The sequence below is a fragment of the Suricata suricatta genome, chromosome 8 (genome assembly GCF_006229205.1).
Source record: "Suricata suricatta isolate VVHF042 chromosome 8, meerkat_22Aug2017_6uvM2_HiC, whole genome shotgun sequence".
NCBI classification, from domain to species: Eukaryota; Metazoa; Chordata; class Mammalia; order Carnivora; family Herpestidae; genus Suricata; species Suricata suricatta.
The window spans coordinates 121,176,997-121,197,032 of NC_043707.1; the positions used below are offsets into that span (position 1 = coordinate 121,176,997).

The 20,036-nt window shown below is 42.6% G+C and overlaps 2 protein-coding genes across 2 annotated transcripts in view; one reads left to right on the forward strand and one right to left on the reverse strand.

The window, feature by feature from the left end:
- Nucleotides 1-10,084: 10,084 nt before the first annotated feature.
- ATP5IF1 (ATP synthase inhibitory factor subunit 1) lies at nucleotides 10,085-12,543 on the reverse strand. Its single transcript, XM_029947762.1, has 3 exons — nucleotides 12,409-12,543; nucleotides 12,231-12,316; nucleotides 10,085-10,355 (listed from the first exon to the last, which is right to left on the reverse strand). Exons 1-3 carry the CDS (start codon nucleotides 12,493-12,495, stop codon nucleotides 10,208-10,210), a joined length of 321 nt encoding a protein of 106 aa, XP_029803622.1. The 5' UTR covers nucleotides 12,496-12,543; the 3' UTR covers nucleotides 10,085-10,207.
- Nucleotides 12,544-14,890: 2,347 nt separating this feature from the next.
- DNAJC8 (DnaJ heat shock protein family (Hsp40) member C8) overlaps nucleotides 14,891-20,036 on the forward strand; it is a 25,341-nt gene continuing 20,195 nt past the window's right edge. The window contains exons 1-2 of the mRNA XM_029950003.1: nucleotides 14,891-14,997; nucleotides 17,021-17,122. Of these exons, the coding sequence (XP_029805863.1) occupies nucleotides 14,920-14,997; nucleotides 17,021-17,122 (180 nt within the window). The 5' untranslated portion in view covers nucleotides 14,891-14,919. The remainder of the gene's footprint in view (nucleotides 14,998-17,020; nucleotides 17,123-20,036) is intronic.

Consider the following 20,036-nt stretch of genomic DNA (forward strand, 5'->3'; position numbering starts at 1 on the left):
CCTGTGCTTGGAGTAATGTTTCCAGCCCTAGCACCCATCCCGTCCCATCTCTTCCTACTGAAAGACTTCTGTACCCATTCCCTCCCCAAAATAAGTTGGACTTGAAATCAGGATACCGGGAGTTAAAGTTTTCAGTTCTAACCCTTTCCAGCTGTGTGAACTTTGGCAAGTCACTTCACTTCTCTGAAACTCGGTTTCCTGCTGTGTAAAATGGGGCAATTAAGTTTACTTCCAGAGGGGCTGTTGTGGGAACGAGCTAATGCATACAAACTCCTTAATAAGGCTTGATGCAGACCAAGCGCTAAACCAACTGTAATTGTTACCTTTATTGTTACTGTTCTTATTTTAACATATCTGACTAGGTGACTAGCAGATAGCGGGTGTTCAAGAAAGGTAGTTTAACCATTAACATTTAATAGTTTGGAGCACAGAGCCTGGCACTTGGCAGGAAGTGAATAAATGGTGGTTAGTATGATTGCTTTTTTGACCCAAAGGCACCCAAATCGGTTACAGTCCTAACGTCTCACCCTAGAAAAAGCTACAGCACTTCTCACTCAGCAACAGGCTCCTCTTCCGTAAACCGCGGCAGCCAATGAGCAGGATGATGGGCGCGGTTATAGGGCAGCCAATACCAGCCCGCAGCTCTACGCTGCTTCGGCTCAGGCGGTTTCCATGCTGGTTAAGGAAACTGAGCCCAGAGGCGGTTTGTGGGGCGGGGAGTATCTTCAAATCTTCAGACTCTGCCTGTCAACCGAGCTCTGATTGGTGCAGGCTCTGCCTGCCCGCCCCTCCCTCCGCCTGGCCCCGCCTTCGCGGAAGGGGGCGGGGACTGTTCTGTTAGCTTTACATTTCTTTCTTCTCTTTTCCTTTTCTTCTTTTTAATGAACATTTGGTTTTAGTTTAGGTGTTTCCCGTTCAAGTTATAAATGACATATGTTATTGAAGGAAATTTAGAAAATATGGAAAAGTACAAAGGTAAATACCTGTTTTTTTAATGTTTTTCAGGCTTTCTGCCCTAAGCTGGTATTCTTCCTGTTGGTTTTCTTGTTGTAAAAGCGTCAAACTGGAAGCACTCAAAATGCCCATCAAAGGGGATTGTTTAAAGAAAGAAACAGGTTCACCCACACAATGGAACATATTGCAAAGAAACAGAAGGAGGCAGCTCTGTGTGAAATGAAAAGGTGTGCACGTTTTAATGTTAAAACAAAACAAGTTGCAAGTGATATTTATAGAATAATCTCCTAGATATCTATATGATTACACAGAGGAAACAACTGTCTGGACAGTTTGCAACAAACTGTTAGCCTCCAGTTACCTCGGGATGGAAGGGAAATAGAGAATTTGTAAGATTCTTTATACAGCTCTTTATTTTTTTTTTATATAATGACAAGATGTATTATGTTTCTAACTAAAAAGAAAATTCCTTAAAGAGGAGAGATGTAGCTGGGTGGCTCAGTTGGTTAAGCATCTGACTCTTAATTTCGGCTCAGGTCATGATCTCATGGTTTGTGAGTTCAAGCCCTGCATCAGTCTCTGCCCTGACAGAGTCGAGCCTACTTGGTATTCTTTTTCCTGTCTGTCTTCCTCTCCCCAACTCATGCACGCATGGGTGCGCTCTCTGTCTCTCAAAATAAATAAACATTTAAAAAGTTAAAATTAGGAGATTTAAAAATAATTTTGAAAATTTAAAACAAAAATTAGGAGATTTTATGTGAAGTCTCCCAATTTGTGAATTATCTTAGAAAACAAGTAAGATATGTTAACACTGAGCCTGCATTCCTGGCACTATCAGCAGGTCTAAGTCCCTGGGCTTATCTCCTCCAGTTCTCAGTTACCATAATAATAACACATAGACCACTGGGCTCATTTACATTACGAGTCTACCCTCTGCAGGAACCTGCCTTTGAAACCTCTGGACAGGGTCAGGATTCCTTAACATGGTATTCAAAGTGCTATGATGATTCTGTGCCTTCCCTTTCACCTTTACTCGCTTCTTTTCTTGTTCACTCTTGCTCAAACACACCCTTGCTCAAGGTCAAAGTGTAAGGTAGCGGCAGAGTGGGAATTAGAGCCAGGGCTTCTCATCTTACTATCGAGGCTCTTTTAACTACCTCATTTGGTTCTTTGCGCATTAGCTTTAGGTGTTTGGTTTTTTTTAATAAGACCAGGCCAAAGTGAGCCCATTTTCATAAAACCAAATGGAATGTTACATAACAACAACAATAAAAACAAATGGAGTGTTCAGAGGTGGAAATTTTGCTACGAGATGTGCAATATCACTAGTTTTTCACTCCCCTCATTTATTCTCCTCCAGCTATGCTGGCTTCTTTGCTTTGACCATGTTAAGCCACTATTGTCTCAGGGCGCCTGGGTGGCTCAGTTGGTTAAGCTTCTGACTTCGGCTCAGGTCATGATCTCACATTTTGTGGGTTTGAGCCCCAAATCAGGCTCTGTGCTGATGGCTCAGTGCCTGGAGCCTGCTTCAGATTCTGTATCTCCCTCCCTTGTTTATGCTCTGTCTCTCTCTCCCAAAAATAAATAAGCATTTTTAAAATAAAAACATTTTTTTAAAAAGCCACTATTGTCTCAAAGCCTTTGCCTTTGCTATTAGACTTCAGTTTTGCTCTGTATCTTCATAGCTTGTTATTTTTTCATAAATTATATTATTTATTTTTTAAACTTTTTAATGTTTTTTTTGATAGAATGAGTGGGGAGGGAGCAGAAAGCAAGGGAGACAGATGATTTGGCACAGGATCCTTGCTGACAGCAGAGAGCCCAATGTGGGGCTTGAACCCGTGAACTGTGAGATCATGACCTGAGCCAAAGTCAGATGCTCAACCAACTGAGCCACCCAGGCACCCCTATTTATTTTTTTAAGTAATCTTTATGCCCAGTGTGGGGCTTGAACTCATTGAGAGATCAAAAGTTGCAGGCTTGGGGCGCCTGAGTGGCTCAGTCAGTTAAGCATCTGACTTCGGCTCAGGTCATGATCTCATGGTTCGTGGATTCAAGCCCTGATTGGGCTCTGTGCTGATGGCTCAGAGCCTGGAGCCTGCTTTGAATTCTGTGTCTTCCTCTCTCTGCTCCTCCCTTGCTCATGCTCTGTCTCTGTCTCTTGATAATAAATAAACATTAAAAAAATTTTTTTTTAAGTTGCAGGCTCTACCAACTAAGTCAGCCAGGTGCCCCTATTTTTATATTCTTCTTTAGTCCTATCTCTTATCAGGTCACTCAATAAGGTGACAACCTTATCTGATCACACTATATAAAATAATTAAATTTCAGCCATCTTATATCCCTTTACCCTGCTTTATTTTTCTTCCACTTAACATATGAACTTAACTTTTGCCTTTCTTACATTATGTAACTCCATGCAAGTGGACCTTTTCTGTTGTATTCTGGCACCTAGCACACAGTGCCTGGAACATAATAGGCACTGAGTAAATAATTTGTTTTAATACATTAATGAATGAATAAATAAATTATATACTCCTAGAAGAATCTTACTGTTTCACAGACCTGGTGATTTTCAATTCATTGCATCTTTCTCCCAAGACCTAAATAACTTTTGTTTTTTGGGCCAAGATGAGAATGGAATGAAAAACTCGGAGGCATCAACTAGAGGAACATTTCCAACATCAGAAAATTGATGTCTGGGCACATGGGTGGCTCAGTCGGTTGAACATCCATCTCTTGATTTTGGCTCAGGTCATGAACCCAAGGTTGTGGGATTGCACCCTGTGTTGAGCTCCACCCTGAGGGTGGAACTTGCTTGAGATTCTCTCTTTCTCGCTGTTTCTCTACCTCTGCCTCCTCCCTTGCTTGTGCTGTCTTTCTCTCAAAAAGAAAAAAAGAGGGGGCCTGGGTATCTCAGTTGGTTAAGCATCTGACTTTGGCTCAGGTCATGATCTTGTGGTTCCATGAGTTTAAGCCCAGCATTGGGCTCTGTGCTGACAGCTCAGAGCCTGGAGCCTGGTTCGGATTCTGTGTGTTCCCCTTTTTTCTGACCCTCCCCGCTCATGCTCTGTCTCTTTCTTAAAATAAACATTAAAAATGAAAAAAGAAAACTGATGGCAATGCCAGAATCTTCTGACCTCAGTCCATTTAGGAAGATGGAGGAAGATACACTAGGCCTAAAAGGATAGTGATTAGGTTGATAAAGAAACATTAAAAAAAAAAAAAAAGAAACATTCAAAATAGATTTCATCAGGGCCTTTAGTTAATGACCACAGCAGACAACTCTTGAGATGTCTACTTGGCTTACAATTCCACCTATGGAAACTCTCCCATAGGCACAACAGTGGGCCATAATTGTGTTCTCCTGGTCTTAGCCCTTTAGACTAAATGGATTGTCTGACTCAAGCTGGGTCTGAGTGTTTTCCAAGAATTGGAAATTTGCAAAGTAGACTCTTGTTAGATCTGAATCATAGCCCAGATCAATAGCTGTGTTAAAATGCAGATTACAGGGGCACCTGGGTGGCTCAGTTCATTAAGTATCTGACTCTTGGTTTTGGTTCAGGTCATGATCTCACATTTCATGAGTTTGAGCCCTGACTGCACAGAGCCTGTTTGGGATTCTCTCTTCCCCTCTCTCTCTGCCCCTCCCTTGCTCATGTGCTTGCTCTCTCTCAAAATAAATAAACATTTTTTTAGTATGAAAATTACTGCACCTTTCCTGAATATTCTAATTCATGATGTCCAGGGTAGAAGTTAGAATTTTTCCATTTTTAAAAAAAGTTTACCTATTTATTTTGAGAGAGAGAGAGAAGGAGAAAGAGTGAGTAAGCATGAGCCAGGGAGAGACAGAGAGAGGGAGAGAGAGAAAGAGAGAGAGAGAGAGAGAGAGAGAGAGACAGACAGACAGACAGAGCCCCAAGCAGGCTCCTCCACACTCTTAGCACAGAGCTTGATGGGGGGTTTGAGTTCATGAACCATGAGTTCACCACCTGAGCCAAAATCAAGTAGGACACCTAAACGACTGAGCCACCCAGATACCCCAGACTTGTCCACTTTTAAAAAGCATCCCAACATGAAAAATAGTAGAGATAGGAACTAGAGGAAATGTTCTGTACACTGAAACAGACACCAAGCTGGCAAAGATGGTCAGAATAAACTTTTTTGGAATGCTGGAATCTAACAAGTCTTGTACAGCAATCAGGGGACTGCTTAACAAAGAAAGAGGCTGTTAAATTTCAGTGTTTAAAGAAATCTTTGGGGCACCGGGGTGGCTCAGTTGATTAAGTGTCCAACTCTTGATTTTGGCTCAGGTCATGTTCTCACAGTTAGTGGGATTGAGCCCCACATTGGACTCTGCATTGACAGCACAGAGCCTGCTTGGAATTCTCTCTCCCCCTCTCGATGCCTCTCCCTCCTCTCAAAGTAAATAAACATTAAAAAAAGAAATCGTGGGGCACCTGTATGGCTTAGTCAATTAAGCACTGACTTCCGCTTAAGTCATGATCTCATGGTTCATGAGTTCGAGCCCCACATCAGGCTCTCTGCTGTCAGCACAGAGCCTGCTTCAGATTCTCTGTCTCCCTCTCTCTCTGTCCCTTCTCCTCCTCTAAAAAAATAAATAAACATTTAAAAAAAGCAATCTTTGTTAGGTCACTGGCTGATTGCTGGAAAAATGGAATAGAGATGTCAGGGACCACACACGACAAGGAATGCAGTTCTTGCAAAGATAGTTTGGAAAAGTCACTAACCAAGCAGACCACTACATGTAGGCCACACAGGCAATTATAGCTTAGCAAGGGAGGTGTGATGGTTAATTTTAGGTTTCAACTTGTCTGGGTGGCTGGACATTTGGTGAAACGTTATTCTGGATGTGTTTGAGAAGGTGTTTCTGAATAAGATTAATTTTGAATAGGTAGACTAGTAAAGTAGTCTACTAGTAAAGCATACTACTGCTAGTATGGATGGGCCCTCAACAATTGGATGAGGGCTCAAATAAAACAAAATGGTTGATCTTCCCACAAATAAGAGGGGATTTCCTCCTGCCTAGCTACCTTGAACTGGAATACCAGTTTTTCCTGCCTTTGGACTTGGGACCGGAACTATACCATATTGGGTCTCCAGCTTGCTGATTGCAGACACTGGGGCTTGTCAGTATCCATAATTCATCCTATTGGTTCTTTTTCTCTGGAGATCCCTGACTAATACAGATTTTGGTACTGATAATGGTTCTAGAAGAACAGAAAAATTTTTTTAATACTTACTCATTTTTGAGAGAGAGACAGAACATGAGTGGGCGAGAGGCAGAGAGAGAGAGGGAGATGCAGAATCTGAAGCAGACTCCAGGCTCTGAGCTGTCAGCCCAGAGCCTGACATGCGACTTGAACTCACCAGCGGTGAGATCATGACCTGAGCTGAAGTTGGATGCTTAACCTACTGAGCCACCCAGGTGCCCCAAAGAAGAGAAATTTAAGGATGAGTTTCAGAATTGATTCTGGGGGTTCTGGAATTGGCTCTTCTACTCTTACTAAACTTAAAGACCCTAATGGCTCTATTTCTGGTAGTAAAGATAGCACTGATAGTCTATGGTATGATCTGGCAATAGAGATATTAAGAATGCCAGTATTGGGGCACCTGGGTGGTTTAGTTGGTTAAGTGTCCGGCTTCGGCTCAGGTCATGATCTCATGGTTCGTGGGTTCAAGCCCCGCGTCAGGCTCTGTGCTGACAGCTAGCTCAGAGCCTGGAGCCTGCTTCCGAGTCTGTGTCTTCCACTCTCTCTGACCCTCCCCTGCTCGTGCTGTCTCTCTCAAAAATAAATAAAAAACAGAAAACAAATTTTAAAAAATGCCAGTATTAGGTACTCTTTTTTTTTTATATTTTATTTTTTTAAGTTCATTTACTTATTTTGAGAGAGGGAGAGAGCATGTGCATGAATGCAAGCAGGAGAGGGGCAGTGAGAGGAGACAGAGAATCCCAAGCAGGCTCTGCACTGACAGCACGGTGCCTGATGTGAAGCTTGAACTCAAACTGTGAGATCATTGGGGTGCCTGGGGGGCTCAGCTGGCTAAGTGGCCAACTTGAGGTCAGGTCATGATCTCGTGGTTCATGTGTTTGAGCCCCGTGTTGGGCTCTGCGCTGACAGCTCAGATCCTGGAGACTGCTTCACATTCTGTGTCTCCTCTCTGCCCCTCCTTGCTCACGCTCTGTCTCACTCTATATCTCAAAAATAAATAAATATGTAAAAGAAAAAAGAAAAGAAACATCTTTAAAAAATAAATATAAACGGTTGTGCTATTGTTAAAGAACTTCATTGTGCAAAATTCCATAGAAATCTCAAAAAGAAAAAAAGGCACGCCTGTGATTCTGACAGACAGTGAGGAAGCCACTTCCACGATCTGCTCCTGTAGTTTCTCTGGTCCCTGCCTTTCCTGAGTTTTGTTTAAGGTTGGTTGGGATTCTGAGACAATAGCTCCTGTTCTTTAAAGAAAAAAAAAAATCACTCTTTTTTAGCCTCGTTAAGCCAGCCTGTGTCAGGTTTCTGTTACTTGTAAACAACAGTGATTTTATTTCAGGGAATGCTATGCTCTACAATGTTAACATGTTTTGTGCAAGAATAGTCTTAACATCTTTATTTTTATCCTGAAACAGTATTCCTATGAAGAACTATATTCAATATATGTAGGTATATTTAGTAATCTGCCTTTATAAAAAATGTCCTATGCCCAGAATGCCAGCCAATGTCATGAGAAGCCACTTGTTCCGTGGCCCTCAAACTTCAGTGGACATTAGAATCACTTGGGAAGCTTGTTGAACAGATTTCTGGGTCCTACCCTCAGCTTTAGCAGGTCTGTGAAGACGGGGGCCTGAGAACTTGCATTTCTTACAAGGTTCCCAGGTGATGCGGATATTGGCCTGCAGGCACTTTAAGAACCCCTGCTGTAGGATTTTCTAAATTCTAAGAAACCTCTGGGCTGGTTCTGGGGAATCTTATGACCTGTGCTATGTGTCTGTAGTTACTGGTTCATGTCACATAAATTTTACGATTTTAAGGAAGGTATATTTAATTTAAAAAAAATGTTTACTTATTTTTGAGAGAGAAACGGAGTATGAGCAGGGGAGGGTCAGAGAAGGAGACACAGAATCTGAGCTGTCAGCCCACAGCCTAATGCGGGGCTCGAACCCACGAATCGTGAGATCATGACCTGAGCAGAAGCCGGCCGCTTAACCAACTGAGCCCCCCAGGCACCCCTCAGGCAGTTAAATTAAGCTGCTCCAAAAATTATTCATTTTATCTTTCTAAGAATTCAAGCTTACTTTCCATCCTCACTTCAAAGTTTCAACTTTTTGCTTGTTTTATCCAATCATTAGAGTGACTTTAATTAAAAATAAAAATAAAAAAAAATAAAATAGAGTCAGGTGTTTAACCAACTAAGCACCTGGGTGGCTCAGTTGGTTAAACATCTGACTTAATTTTAGTTCAGGTCATCATCTCATGGTTCATGGGTTCAAGCCCCATGTCAGGCTGAGCTGACGGTGCAGAGACTGCTTGGGAGTCTGTCTCCCTGTCTCTCTGTTCCTCCCCAACTCACTCTCTCAAAAATAAATAAGTAAATGTCAAAAGCAGATGGTACACCCAGGAACATCACTCCTAATAAGACAGTTGGTTAAAAGTCACAAAAACACTATCATCTATGAACTTAGAGGATTTTGTAAGCAAAGTGCAAAATGGAAGATGCTACTTGTTCCTCAATTTTCCTAATTTATTGTTTAAAAAAATGGAATGTGACTTACGATCATTTGCTGCACTGCATCTTTAAAAAAATTTTTTTTTATGTTTGTTTATTTTTGAGACAGAGTGTGAGCAGGCGAGGTGCAGAGAGAGAGACACACAGAATCTGAAGGAGGCTCCAGGCTCTGAGCTGTCAGCACAGAACTGGGCACGGGCCTCGAACTCACAAACTGCGAGATCATGACCTGAGCTGAAGTAGGACGCCCAGTTGACTGAGCCACCCACGTGCCCCTCTCTGCTCTGCAGTTTTGAGGTAATTTTATTGCTGGCCACTTGAACCTCAGCATTCACATCTCAGGAGTGTCTACTAACTTTCCACCAGCAGTAGCATGGATGTGCGTTTTGGAAACAGACATCTAGTGTCTTTTCTTCAAGGGCAGGGCCAATGACTGGTCCAAATTTATATCTTTCAATGGCTCTAAAGCCTTTTTCATAATAGAGTCTTGAAACAAAGGACTCATCACAATTCTGGAGCAAATGCTCTATTAAATTGGCAAATTGAAAAGGTCTTGATACTGGCCCCAAAGCTTTTTTTTTTTTTTTGGCCTAGAGGAGTCACACCACTAGTTTGTATAATTTAAACAAGTCTTACAGTCAAATTTGAATCAGAAGCTCACTCAGCAAAGCAAAATATAACCTAAAAAATAATTCTGATTCTCTATTAACAAACTTGGAAACCTCAACTCCGTAATACTGAACAAAAGATAAGTAGCTCATATGAAGAGTTCTTTTTTTTTTTTGAGAGAGAGGGCGCAAGTGAGGGGGCAGAGAGAGGGGAAGGGAGCGAGGGAGAGAAGCAGGACTCACCTGAAATACGGCTCATACTCAACCTGATGCGAGGCTTGAGCTCAGGAAACCGTGAGCTCATGACCTGAGCTGAAGTCAGATGCTTAACCGACTGATCCACTCAGGTGCCCTCTAATTTTCATTTTTAGTAAGCGCTACACCCAACATAGCGGTTGAACTTAGGACCCTGAGATCAAGAGTAGCATGTTCTACTGACTGAGCCAGCCAGGTGCCCTCTCCAATCATTTTATAAATGCCAAAGGGACTGATGGTGCCTTGCGTTGTATCCTATCATTCCTGTTTTCCAAGCTGCTCTTAAGCTCAGGTCTTGGATTAGGGTTTATTTTTCAGGCTTTCTCTGAGCACCTCTGACTAGTACCAGAAAGAAAAAGGGAATTTCCTTGTCACAGCCCCCTGCCCCCCAAACTGCATAGCACTTATCACGCTGTGCTCTGTCTCTGAGCTCCCTATTGCAGGTACCCTGTCTGATTCATTTTAGCGGCCCAGTAGTGTGCCCCGCTACCCCTTTCCAGACAGTGGAAGAAGGCATTTGACACAGTTCACTGAGGATAATTTATTGTAATCTGTTGGCAGCACACAGATATTTAACAAAACCAGGACTATGTTTACCTAGAAGTGGGCAACATGTGTAGCCATTCTATGGGAACTGTGTGCATTTAATCATCATCATCATGTTTGAGATTTTTGATCTTCTTCTTATGCCGCTCGATTTCTTTCTGCAGACGCTCAATCTCCTTTATATGATGAGTGATCTCATCTTCATGGTGTTTCTTCAAGGCTGCTAGTTGTTCTCTAGTGCGCGCTCTACAAGGACACAGTGGCTCCAAGTTTAATCCCAATCCTTCACCCCACAGAGATCTCTGAGCATAACCTGAGATACCTAAGGCCAAGAGCAGCAGTCCCGATCCCACGGGAGTCTGGCTGGTCACCCTCTTCTACCCACTAAAGCCCCACCAGTGAAAGAATACTCCATCTTGAGATAGATCCATCTTTAGGAGATGACCAAATGATTCCATTATCCCAGTGTTAGTGCCTGAAATTCCATCATTTAGGAGTTATTCCTTCCAAATTTCTCTTTAGAAAACTCCAGAAAGGGTGTGACATTAAGTCCTCAATACCTTATGACAGGGACCACCCAGAGACCAGAATCTCTTTTTTTGGGGGTGGGGGGAAGAGCAAAAGGAGGGAAGGATGGACAAAGGGGTATTGTTAAAGGACAAATATTCATGTCCTATCTCAATTTACCTACGGCTTTCTTTGCATAGGGAAATGAATGGCTCACTGTAAAGGCCAAAATGAAAGGAAAAGAAAAAAAAGTATGTGGCAGTTCAATTTATGTCTCAAGAAGGGACATTCAAATGTTGGTTCAGCTACATTTGGGCCTTGGTTTTCCTTAACTGGAAAATGTTGAGGTGTAATTAGATGGTCCCTAAGGGCTTTGCCTTGGCTCTCTGGTACCATGGTGATAATTCTGTTTTAAGTTTATTTTGAGATAGATAGATAGAGGGAGGATCCCAAGCAGGCTCTGAGCTGTCAGTGCGCAGCTGGATGCCATGCTGGAACCCACAAACTGGGGCGTTCATGACCTGAGCCAAAAACAAGAGTCTGATGCTTAATCGACAGTGCTACCCAGGTGCCCTCACGGTGATAATTCTTAAGAGTCAGCAGGAAGGGCAGAAGTGAAAAGACAGACCACAGGACAAACAGAAGATTAGTTCCAAGCTGCTCCCCACTATGGACAGAAGTTAGAAAAGGATAACTAAGGCGTGGGAAAGAGTTGCCTGTTGTCTACTCATATGCAGGAGAGAATCTATCTAGCCCAGACGCGGGGCTGGGCTGGGCTGGGCAGGGCAAAAGTCTCCAAGAAGTCAGGGAGGATTCCAACCAGAAGCAGCTGCCACCAGCTCCTGTGACCCACTCGCTCTGGCAGAACTGGAGACGGGTGAGGGTCTAGACATGGCTGAGGGTCTTAAGAGTCAGGGAGTTCATCCATGTGGAGGAGAAGAAAAGTGAGCTTAGAGGGGTTACGGGTGGGTAAGGGGCAAGGGAATCAGGCTCAGAAGGTCTGCAAGTATTGGGTAGTGGGATCTAGACACTCTTGGGAGAGTCTGGAAGCTATTACACAAGACCTGGGGAGAACTCCCTGGGTGGGTATTGTAAAATGATTCAGGGGTCTGGGTGGCTCAGTTGGTTAAAAGTCCTACTTTGGCTCAGGTCATGATCTCACAGTACGTGGGTTCAAGCCCCTAGTCGGGCTCTGCTGACAGCTCAGAGCCTGGAGCCTGCTTCAGATTCTGTGTCTCCTTCCCTCCCTGCCCCTCCCCTGCTCACTCTCTGTCTCTCTCTCAAAATAAAATAAAGACATTAAAAAAAAAAAACAAAATGATTCAGAAAGAGTTGAGTCACGGTTTGAGATTTTTGGAGACCCGCGGGTGGAAATAGCGTAGGGTCCCCCAAAGGGCCTCTGGACTATTTGACAGGGCACTGGGATTGTCCTACAGGTGGCGACAGTCGTGACCTTAAGTGCTAGGGGTAAGTGATTCCAGGCCCCGCGCGTTCTATTGGGGGATGGGCGCCCCCAGGGCACCAGGGACGGAAGGGTAGGGCAATTGGAAGTTTAAGAAGGATCCGAAGGCCCTGGGAGATCTCGGACTGGATTCAGGGTTCCATGGGCCTCACCGGAAGTATCGTTCCTCTTCAGCTTGTTCTCTCTTTCCGAAGGCCCCACCGGCTTCCCGGATTGAGCCCGCCTTGGAGTCCTCTGACTGCGGAGAGAGACGAGAACATCGGTAAAGATGCGAAGAGGGGATGCGATCTGCGCTCAGGGATGAGACAGCGGATACTGCTGACAGCGTACCCGTTCGGAGCTGAAGCCTCGGGCTTGCATGGCCCTAACGCCCCACACGCCTAGCCGCAGCCGCGCAGCCAACGCCGTGACAGCCATTGTTGTCAGAACTGCACCTCTCCAGCGCGCGGGCGGTGCTGACTCTCCGCAGGCGCTAACGACGCTGGGAGCCAGGCAGCCAATCTTTTCCATGGAGAGGCGGGACTTTCCCCGGAGTAGCGATTTACGAGGCGGAGGAGGAGGGGTTCCTGAAGTTCGCAGCGAACCCTGAGCGAGAGGCGGGCATACTCTTAGCCAATCCCTGGCAAGGGCTTTGGGGCCAAAGGACGAGAATAATAATGGAGGAGAAACTCAGTTCCAAGTCGAATTTTGGGGTTTTGAATCCATCAAACTGAGGTGTGGCATCCACCCCGTCCCGCGATTCCAATCCTGAAGTTATTAAACACTCAAAGGAAGCCTTCCCTTTCCTGGACTACCAGCATCAAAAAGATGGCTAAAGTAGGGGTTGGGGGACTATGTCCAGGATGCTCCGATTTAGGATTGGGAGGAAAATTTTTGTATATGTATATGTATATGTATATGTATTATGTATATGTATATGTATATGTATATGTATATGTATATGTATATGTATATGTTGTAGTCTTTTAAGAGGTGCCAGTGTTCTTTTGGTGTCTTGACATTTCACCCAAGTTGCAGCTTGAATGTCATTCAGAAACCTTTCTCGACCTCATTTGTCATTTTATTAAATCTCTATTTTGGTTCTTTCTCTTTCTGTCTTTCTACTTTTCACCATTTAAAGTTATCGGGGCCGCGATCAAGTAGGCACTGAATTAATATTTGTAAAATGCATTAACATGCAATCAAATAGGCTTGATAACTGGATTATTGGTAATGTGAAGTAATGAAGTGGAAAAGACCATAAGTAGAAGTCTAGGGAAGGCTTTGCCTTGACCTTCCTAAAGCCAGTTAACAAGTGTGAACAAGACCATAGTAGTTTATAGCCTTTTTTCCTAAGCCCTTTTCTCTCTCTGGGTTCAGTGTTGTTGTTGTTTTTTTTCTTCTCCTTTAGAGGAGATTATCTTATTTGTAATTATAAGAATACCTTCATTGTTGTCTAATGAAGTTGTGGAACTGTTTTTATCAATCATCTTTTGGTTGGAGAAATAGTAGGCCTAATTTGTATGACTTAAATGAGGGAAAACACCTGCAGGGCACATTTTCAAGTGTTCATGACAGAAAACTTAGAAAAACACAAAAGCAGAAGGATAGAAACAATAATCACTTACAAGGCCACTATATAGTGGTAATAGTTTGCTGTGTTTCTAGATGATATTTCGTGCCATTCTAGTTTCAGAGACTGTTTCTAGTTCTCAGATACTGTTGTTGTTTTTTTAAAAATATTTTTTAATGTTTTATTTATTTTTGAGACAGAGAGAGAGCATGAGCGGGGAGGGTCAAAGAGAGAGGGAGTCATAGAATCCGAAGCAGATTCCAAGCTCTGAGCTGTCAGCACAGAGCTGGATGTGGGGCTGGAACCCACGAACGGGAGATCATGACCTGAGCTGAAGTCGGATGCTTAACCGACTGAGCCACCCAGGTGCCCCTCAGATACTGTTGTTTCTTGATTATTTCCTAGGCTGAACATCCAGTGGAGGGTCTTACTGAGTTTGTGCAAAGGATAGTCTAGATACTATGACAGCTGTAATTAAAAAAAAAAAAGGATAGTAACAAACGTTGGTGAGGATGTGGAGAAACTAATGCTTGTACATTGCTGGTAGGTTCAGCTACTGGGAGAAATAGCTTGGCAGTTGCTCAAAAAGTTAAATACAGAGTTACCATGAGTCTCAGCAATTTCACTTCTAGGTATGTACCCTCACCTCCCAAAACTGAAAACTGGTATTTGAATATATGTATACACACATTCATAGCAGCACAATTCCAGTATAGTTAGAATATGGAAACAATCCAAATGTTTATCACTTGATGAATGAAAATAAATTGTGGTGTATTTACACAGCAGAATATCATTCAGCCATAAAATGTACTGAAATAATGATTCACGCTACACCTTAGATGAACCTTGGGAACATTATGCTACGTGAAGAAGGCAGACACAAAAGGTCACACGTTGTATGATTGCATTTATATGAGATGTCCAGAATAGGTAAATCCGTAGAGTTAGAACGCAGACTGGTTGTTGTAAGGGTTGGATAGAAAAGGGAATGGGAGGAACTGGTTGATAGGTGCTAGGCATCCTTCTGGGGTGATGAAAGTGTTTTGAGACTACATGGAAGTTGGTGGTTGCACAACACTGCGAGTGTACGAAGAAGCACTGAACTGTTCAATTTGTAAGTTATGTGTATCTTCAATTAAAGAGTCTGTTTAGGTTAGAGGTTTCTGGCTGGGCAGGGAACCCTTAAAGAGTCACAAGGAAGGGGGCGGAGCTAGAGAGGCGGTCCTGTAAGAATCACCGGAGGCTGCGCCTGCGCAGGACAGTCACGTGGTTGCTGGGCCGGGGAAATGGCGGCTCCTGGAGAGAGCGGGGCTTCGGCTGGCGGAGGGAGCACGGAGGAAGCATTTATGACCTTCTACAGTGAGGTGAACACCGAGTGAGGAGTAGTGGCACCGGGGAGACCCCACGCGGTCCTACTTTCCCAGCGGGCAAAGGCAGTGGTCTTCCAGGCCTGAGCCGTTGGGCGGTTCCTCCTATCTGGCCTTCGGGCAGGCAGGGGGCTGGGGGTGTGCGCATCTCTGTATGGTAGCTACTGGGGGTATCCCTTGGGCATCGAAAAAGTGGCCAGGGTCCGACGTCTGCGGGTAGACGAAGATTGTGGCCAACGAAGTACTCGGGCGCGTGCAGAGGTCCCCAAGTCCGTGTAGTCCGAGGCTGCCAGGGGCTGGCAGAGCTTGGCCTTCTTGGGGGCGACTTAAGTGTCCTGGGCCTCATTTTTATCCTAAACGGAAGCACTGTCTACCTTTAGTTCTCTGTAATGAGTTGTATTAGTGGTTATTTCTGCTATTCGCGGACGCCAGGCACTATGCATCATGCCAGGGAGGCATGATCTTTGTTTTACAGATGACAAACAGGAGGTTTAGGGAGGTGAAATAATTTGTTCTGGGTCTTACAGCAGATAACAGCTTGGTATCATGTTAGGATTGGGGGTCAGTTTGGTCTGAGCCTCACTGTCTCATTTCTAGCACCTACAACGTAGTAATTGCTTGGTAAATATTTGTTGAATTAATGAATGAATAAATGAAACAAAAGCGTGCCATTTGGAGTCAGAGAACCTTGGATTGGATTTTTGCAAGGCAGATAGTTGGACTGTGCTTTAATTCTTTCAAGGCATTGGTTTTGCAGATCTTAGCTTTTTACCCTTGTAAAGCCAGCGTTAATACTAAATTTTTTATGAATGTTAAAGGAGTTAAGGTGTAAGAAAAGGTGGCATAACATATAAAACAAAAGCATCTTTCTAAGAGTTAAAGCTGAAGATGGACCTCTTTGAGCTGCCGTGGATTTGAGGAATGGAGTTGCTCCTCTCTAGGCTGTGAGCTGCTCAGAGTACAGCGCCATGTCACAAATAATTTTTTATCTTTGGTATTTGTAACAGTGCTTGTTACATAGTAGATTCTCCGAAGTATTAAGTTTAAAAACTCAGCACAGTTTGTCCTTTTGAAAGGCCTGATTTCTCTTGAAAATGTTGATATGATAAACCAAAGTTTATTGACCTCTAATGACTACTCATCAGTTACACTGGAAATTGTTTCACTTACCATCTTTTAGTGAAAAATAAAAAGGAAATAAAAGCAATTCCGGATTCTTTATTGAATGAGGGAAAGTACATGAAGGAGGACCCTTAGGTTCATCCAGTGTTGACTGAGCACCTGGCATGTGCAAACGTAGTTGAGGTGCTGGAGGTGTGGTAGGAACAGTAGAAAAATCCTGTCTTCATGGAGCTTGCATTCTATAGAGAAGGATAAGAAATAAACATGTAAAATATAGGGTCAGGTAGTGATAGTGGCATGGAGAAAAATAAGTCTAGGAAAGAAGGTAGAATAGAGTATGGGTTGGGGAGTGGCATGCCATTTAAAAGAAAGTGAAGAGGCTGAGAAGGAATGGCTTTTTATAAGTTACCGAAATTATTCCCAAACTCCTATTGGCCATAGGAATAAAGATGGCATATAACATATAAACATAACATGATTCGTTTCAGCTAGCATTTCAATTCTGACAGTGGCACCAAGGATGTTTTCCTGGCACTCTCTAGGGCCTGTTCTCTTTATTGTTTTGGGTCAGGGATTTTTCTCTGTTCGAGTTATAGGTAGACAGACTTACTTGCCCCTTCCATATACTTTTTTAATGCTGTTTTTAGTATATAGTGTATTTCAGTGTAATTGTATTTTTCTTAAAAAGTTGTCCTACTGTATGGGATGGTTGAGAGGAATAAATATGTGTGAAGTTTTTACATTGTTAGAATTCAGTAAATGATAGCGGTTATAATTATCCTTCAAACATTCGGATGTAGACAAATGTTTGCTCAGCATGTCAGTAGCTCGTTAAAGTGACAATTCAGAGTTTATTATTAAACTTTACTAATGAAGTTTTTATCTCTCTTCATTTTAGGTCAAACAAATAGAGAAGAGAGATTCAGTTCTAACATCCAAAAATCAGATTGAAAGATTGACCCGTCCTGGTTCTTCCTACTTCAATTTGAACCCATTTGAGGTGAGCTCTTAGATGCTGCTGCGGCCTTGTGATGGGGAGGTTTGCATCCCTGGAGGCGGGCTTCCATCAGAACGTACACCTTGGCCTCACAGTTGGAACTGAGATTGGGTGATTTTATTTTGAGGAAAGTGCGAGAAGGCAGCATGTTAAGGAGATGGTCTTTGTCTTGTCAATATTCTCCATCTTTTACCAACCCTAACATACAGGGCTTTATTTTCACATGTGAAGGGCTAGCTAGCCTTGATAAATTTAGGACCTTTGATTTAGTTTGCTTGTTACAACTTTTCTGTTTTATGGCAGTAAAAAAATATCGAAAACCTGGGGTGCCTGGGTGGCTTACTTGGTTAAGCGTCTGACTCACTTGGTTTTGGTTCAGGTTACGATCTCATGGTTCCTCAGTTCGAGCCCTATGTTGGCTTGCTTGGTACTTTCTGTCTCCCTCTATTGCTGCCCCTCTCCTGCTCTCTCTCTCTCTCTCAAAAATAAATAAACTTAAAAAATATATATCAAATACCCAACAACCAAAAAATGATCACAAGGTTATAGACAAGCAAATATACTTTTTGGGTTTCCTTTGGTTTATAATTTTAAACTTTTCCTAAATATGAAAGTAAATCATATTTCTTAATAAAGATTTGGAATATAACAAAAGCAAGAAAAATCTAGGGCGCCTGGGTGGCTCAGTTGGTTAGGCCTCTGACTTTGGCTCAGGTCGGATCTCACATTCGTGGGTTCGAGTCCCGCACAGGGTTCTGTGCTGACAGCTAGCTCAGAGCCTGGAGCCTGCTTCCGGTTGTGTGTCTCCTTCTCTCTCTGCCCCTCCCCTTTTCATGCTCCATCCCTCTCTGTATCCAAAAAAAAAAAAAAGAAGAAGAAGAATCTGGTATAATCCCACCTAAGAGAAATAGCTAGTCTTAATTGTTTATACTCGAATGGTTTTAAGAGTTCTGTTTTGAAACAAGGAGGATAATGTACTTCATGCTATTTTAAATGCTGTAATGTGCAACAGTGTGGATGGAACTAGAGTATATTATGCTAAGTGAAGTAAGTCCATCAGAGAAAGACAAATATCTGAATTTTCTCATGTGTGTAATTTAAGAAACAAAATAGCTGAACGTAGGGGAAGAGAAGCAAAAAAAGATAAAAACAGAGAGGAGGCAAACCATTAGAGACTCCAGTATGGAAAACAAACAGGGTTGTTGGAGGGATGGGAGGATGGTCTAAATGGGTGTTGGGCATTAGGGAGGGCACTTAGGGTGAGCACTGCGTATTATATGTAAGTGATGAGTCACTAAATTCTACTCTTGAAATCATTATTACACTGTATGTTAACTTAGATTTAAATAAGTAAAATAAATGCTATATTATTGTACAAAATATATATACATTTTTTTTGTTTTTTTAAAAGTTTATTTATTTTGCGGGGGGGGGGGCAGAGAGAAGGGGACAGGATCTTGAGTAGGTTCTGTGCTGACAGCAGACAGCCCAGTTCAGGACTCAAACTCACCGTCAGATTATGGCCTGAGCCGAGGTTGGGTGCTTAACCTATGGAGCCATCTAGGTGCCCTTGTGTATACAGTTTTTAAAGTCTCTACAGTTTCTCTATGGTTAACTATTTAAAGCATTCCTTTACTGGGGTGCCTGGGTGGCTCAGTTAGTTGAGGGTCTAACTCTTGATTTTGGCTCAGTTTATGATCTCAGGATCGTGGGATCAAGCCCCTCGTCTGGCCCCGCACTGAGTGCGGAGCCTGTTTGGGATTCTTTTTCTCTCTCCTGCTGCCCCTCCTTCCTGCTTGTACTGTCTTTCAAAATTAAAAAAAAAAAAGTTTAATAATTGCTTTATTATAGGACAAACTAGTTTCTGATTATTCACAATTATAATTTTAACATGAATATTGTTACATCTTTATAAAAATAACACTGAGCACCTATAAACTTTTTTTGTTCCCACTTTTGTATTGTGGTAAAATATACATAACATCTAATTAACCATTTAACAAGTTTTAGGGGTACAATTCAGGGGTGTTAAGTACATTCAGTGTTGTGCAGCCATCACCATGGTCATTTCTAGAACTTTTTCATCATTCTAAACAGAAACTCCAAACCCATTACACAATAACTCCCCATTCCTCCTACCTCTAGTCTCTGGTGATTTGTATTCTATTTTCTCTTCTCTCTGTTTCTTTTCTTTTTCTTTTTTAAGATTTTAATCATTTATTTTTAATTTATATCCAAGTTAGTCAGCATATGTTGCAACAATGATTTCAGAAGTAGATCCTTAATAGCCCTTACTGTTTAGCCCAGCCCCCCCCACAACCCCTCCAGCAACCGTCTGTTTGTTCTCTGTATTTGAGTCTCTTATATTTTGTCCACCTCCCTGTTTTTATATTATTTTTGCTTTCCTTATGTTCATCTGTTTTGTATCTTAAAGTCCTCATATGAGTGAAGTCATATGATATTTGTCTTTCTCTGACTGACTAATTTCTCTTAGCATAATACCCTCAGTTGCAAATGGCAAGATTTCATTCTTTTTGGGGCGCCTGGGTGGCTCAGTCAGTTAAGCATCCGGCTTTGGCTCAGGTCAGATCTCACGGTTTGTGGGTTCGAGCCCCGTGTCGGGCTCTGTGCTGACAGCTAGCTCAGAGCCTGGAGCCTGTTTCGGATTCTGTGTCTCCCTCTCTCTGACCCTCCCCTGCTCCAGCTGTCTCTCTCTGTCTCTCAAAAATAAAAAAATAAAAAGCAATAAAAAAAAAAAAGATTTCATTCTTTTTGATTGCTGAGTAATACTCCACTGTGTATCTGTGTGTGTGTGTGTGTGTGTGTGTATATATATATATATATATATATATATATATATATATGACACATCTACTTTATCCATCATCTGTCAATGGACATTTGGGCTCTCTCCATA